This window comes from Austrofundulus limnaeus, unplaced genomic scaffold (assembly GCF_001266775.1).
Source record: "Austrofundulus limnaeus strain Quisiro unplaced genomic scaffold, Austrofundulus_limnaeus-1.0 Scaffold309, whole genome shotgun sequence".
Lineage (NCBI taxonomy): Eukaryota > Metazoa > Chordata > Actinopteri > Cyprinodontiformes > Rivulidae > Austrofundulus > Austrofundulus limnaeus.
The window spans coordinates 81,831-84,642 of record NW_013952711.1 but is presented as its reverse complement, the minus strand read 5'-3'; the positions used below and the strand labels follow the sequence as shown (position 1 = coordinate 84,642).

Genomic DNA, 2,812 nt, shown 5'->3' with positions numbered 1-2,812 from the left:
TTACAGCACAGCCAGCACACCAAGGGAGTGCTCTTGGATGTCCAAAGCCCCCAGCACTGTGTCCAGGTGGGACAGATTTTTAGCCAGCAGCTCCCCACTCTTGTTGATCAGCTCACACAGCTGAGTCATCTGACCTGTGAGGCAAATGGTGAGGTGAACGACAAAACAAAAATGATAAAGGTGATCCACTCTGGACACTTTRCTTGTCATTTAGATATTTAGAAACTTAGAAACTGTGCCCCCTAATGTTGAAAGTACTTAGTTTTAATACTGAGCAGTAGTTACATTAATTATGGCAAAGTGTTAGGTTTGAAATACATGTTATAACCGGGTTTTAAAAGGCATTATACAAAAATAATATTCACATAAGTAGAAAAATGATGAAACTCCAAACACAATAATAAAGAACCGATCATTACTTTCTATTTCAAGTTTGCTCATGTTGATATATGAAATTTCCTCTCCGAAAAACAAAAGATAAATTTACTGGTTATCTATTCATTCACATTAAGAAKGTGTTCTTCATAAATAGAGAAAACCAAGGGACTTATTGTTTATAAACAACGGGCTGTAAAATATTTCAGTATAATGCGGTCGATCTAATGCCCTGTCAAGGCCTCGCACAAGTAGTAAAGCTAAAAGGACTGACAGAGGACTTTGAGCCAATAAAACTTGAGATTTTGGTTCTCTAACCAATCAGGTGAGGCTTGGGCGGGACTACCGGTAGGCAGAACCCAGAAATTATTTTCCAGATCAAAAATAAAAAGTATAATTTTGATATTTCGTATAATGGGTTATGTTGTTTGATCGTATCCTCAGACTCCCTGTGTAGCAACGCATCCTCTGATTATAGTTTACAGAACTCTTGTGGTCTTACAAAGTCATTTTTGCAGTCTGTTTACATGATAAAGGAAAAAAGAGGGCTCTGGCCAGTTTGGCTGCCTAGCTATCGGCAAGGCATTGGGTAGCATATGCTAGCTAACTAGCTAAGACTTCTCATTCTGATGAGTTCAGCAATCCTACCTTGAGCGGAGAGCTGCCGCACATTGTTCACAAACTGCTCCAAGGCTGAAGCCATTATTTCCTGGGTCCAAAGTGGATGTAATTTACACTGTTTTTCATTCAAACGTCAGAAACAACTCGGTCCGGACTGAGACAGGGGGCCACTCAGCCGCCACTGATGTGACGTTATCGCGAGATCGGAAGAACAGAGCCGCCTGCAACGAGATTTACGAACCGTCATTTTGATTCTTAAAGGGCCACTTGCACAAATTACACTTCCTATTAAAAATTGTCAGCCCAGTTTATAATTATTTCATTGTTTAGCCAATGTTTGAAAATGTTCAGCGCCTCAGTTTAATACTGTGCTACAGAAATTCATTAATACCGCAGTGCAGCTTTTTAACAAAAACTATAAATTATGGAACCTTTATTAACAAAGATCTTTTCTGATGTAAGAGCTCCTGTCAAACACTTTTTAAAATATCAACTAAGTCTCATCAAAGACGCAAGTATTCTAAAAACCTAGATAAGTAACACTTTTTTAGCTGTTGCACCTAGTGTCTGTTCTTGAGATAATTTTTATCTAATACAAATAATAAAAATATAAAGGTGCATTAAAGCTAAAAAAAAWTTTCGGATCTTTTTGTTGTCACTTTGTTTTGTACGAGGTAATATCTGCGGTTTTCTTAGCTAGCGCGTGTACCCCCCCCCACCCCACCAAAAAAACCCTTTAACGTGCTATATTGGTGTTGAATTGTTTTTAGTCTTTACTATTCAATTACTATAAAYTGCATACCACTGGCTGTAAAATCATACTCTTAAAGACAAGCTCCGATGTGAACCATCTTGTTTGTATATAGCATCTTTGTGAGAAGCAGGTTTACACAGTACAGTTTGTCCTCAGCAGAACACTTCTCTTTTTGCTAGTCCAACCAGATGTTTCATTCATTGTTTCTCAACAGCACTGTTACAGCTGCTGTGGGATGAATAGTTTAAGCTGGTGGCCAGCTGTCACATTGCTGTCAGGTACAGCAGATGAACGGAAATGTCATTTAAGCTGCCTGCTCCTGCCGCTGTTGATCCGCGGCTAGCCTAGCCACCGACAGTTAGCTCAGCTGTGTCGCTAAAACGCCCAGAGATGAAGTTAAGCTAACAGTAAAACACAACTCTGAACACAACAAAATCAACAATAACAACGTCAACTTTGACTGTCGAGTCTTTTGGGAAATTCTCGATTCCCATGCGGACTTTGTCGACTTTTTTGTTGTCACCATTCGGAGAGACCAGTGACCGTCCCCGCTGCACGTTCAGCCGAGGAGGACCGACGATGTTACGGTTCAGCACATCACGCCTACTCGGAAGAGGGCAAACTTTGCTCCCTGACACGTTTAAGAGGATTTGCATAAACATGTCGTCCTCCTCGGGTAAGAGACTGCGAGTTCTAGTTGACATGGACGGGGTTCTGGCGGACTTCGAGGGGGGCTTCCTGAAGAAGTACCGAACCAGGTACCCGGAGGAGCCCTTCATCACTTTGGACGACAGGAGGGGCTTTTGGGTGTCAACGCAGTACGGACAGCTGAGGAGCGACTTGTGTGTGAGTGGAGTCACAAGTGTTGCTGAAAGTCACAGTGACATTTATAGTCAAACATCTKATCATTTTATTTGCAAGTCTTCTAGGTTTTCATTTTAAAGTATGTGAGGAGAGCGAAATAATCCATATGGTTCATAAACTTTGCCCTTAGTCATTCATGCAGTGCACTGTACAAAGGTCTGAAGTCACCCTTCATTTTTATCTTATTCTATATAAATC

General features: G+C 40.9%; 2 protein-coding genes across 2 annotated transcripts in view; one reads left to right on the top strand and one right to left on the bottom strand.

Annotated features, from left to right (window-relative positions):
• cops3 (COP9 signalosome subunit 3) overlaps window positions 1-1,206 on the bottom strand; it is a 12,672-nt gene extending 11,466 nt beyond the window's left edge. The window contains exons 1-2 of the mRNA XM_014021878.1: window positions 1,024-1,206; window positions 5-134 (exon numbers count right to left, since the gene is read on the bottom strand). Of these exons, the coding sequence (XP_013877332.1) occupies window positions 5-134; window positions 1,024-1,078 (185 nt within the window). The 5' untranslated portion in view covers window positions 1,079-1,206. The remainder of the gene's footprint in view (window positions 1-4; window positions 135-1,023) is intronic.
• A 574-nt stretch (window positions 1,207-1,780) lies between these two features.
• Window positions 1,781-2,812, top strand: part of nt5m (5',3'-nucleotidase, mitochondrial) — a 7,325-nt gene continuing 6,293 nt past the window's right edge. Inside the window, 1 exon segment of the mRNA XM_014021879.1 lies at window positions 1,781-2,596. Within this exon segment, the coding sequence (XP_013877333.1) occupies window positions 2,243-2,596 (354 nt within the window). The 5' untranslated portion in view covers window positions 1,781-2,242.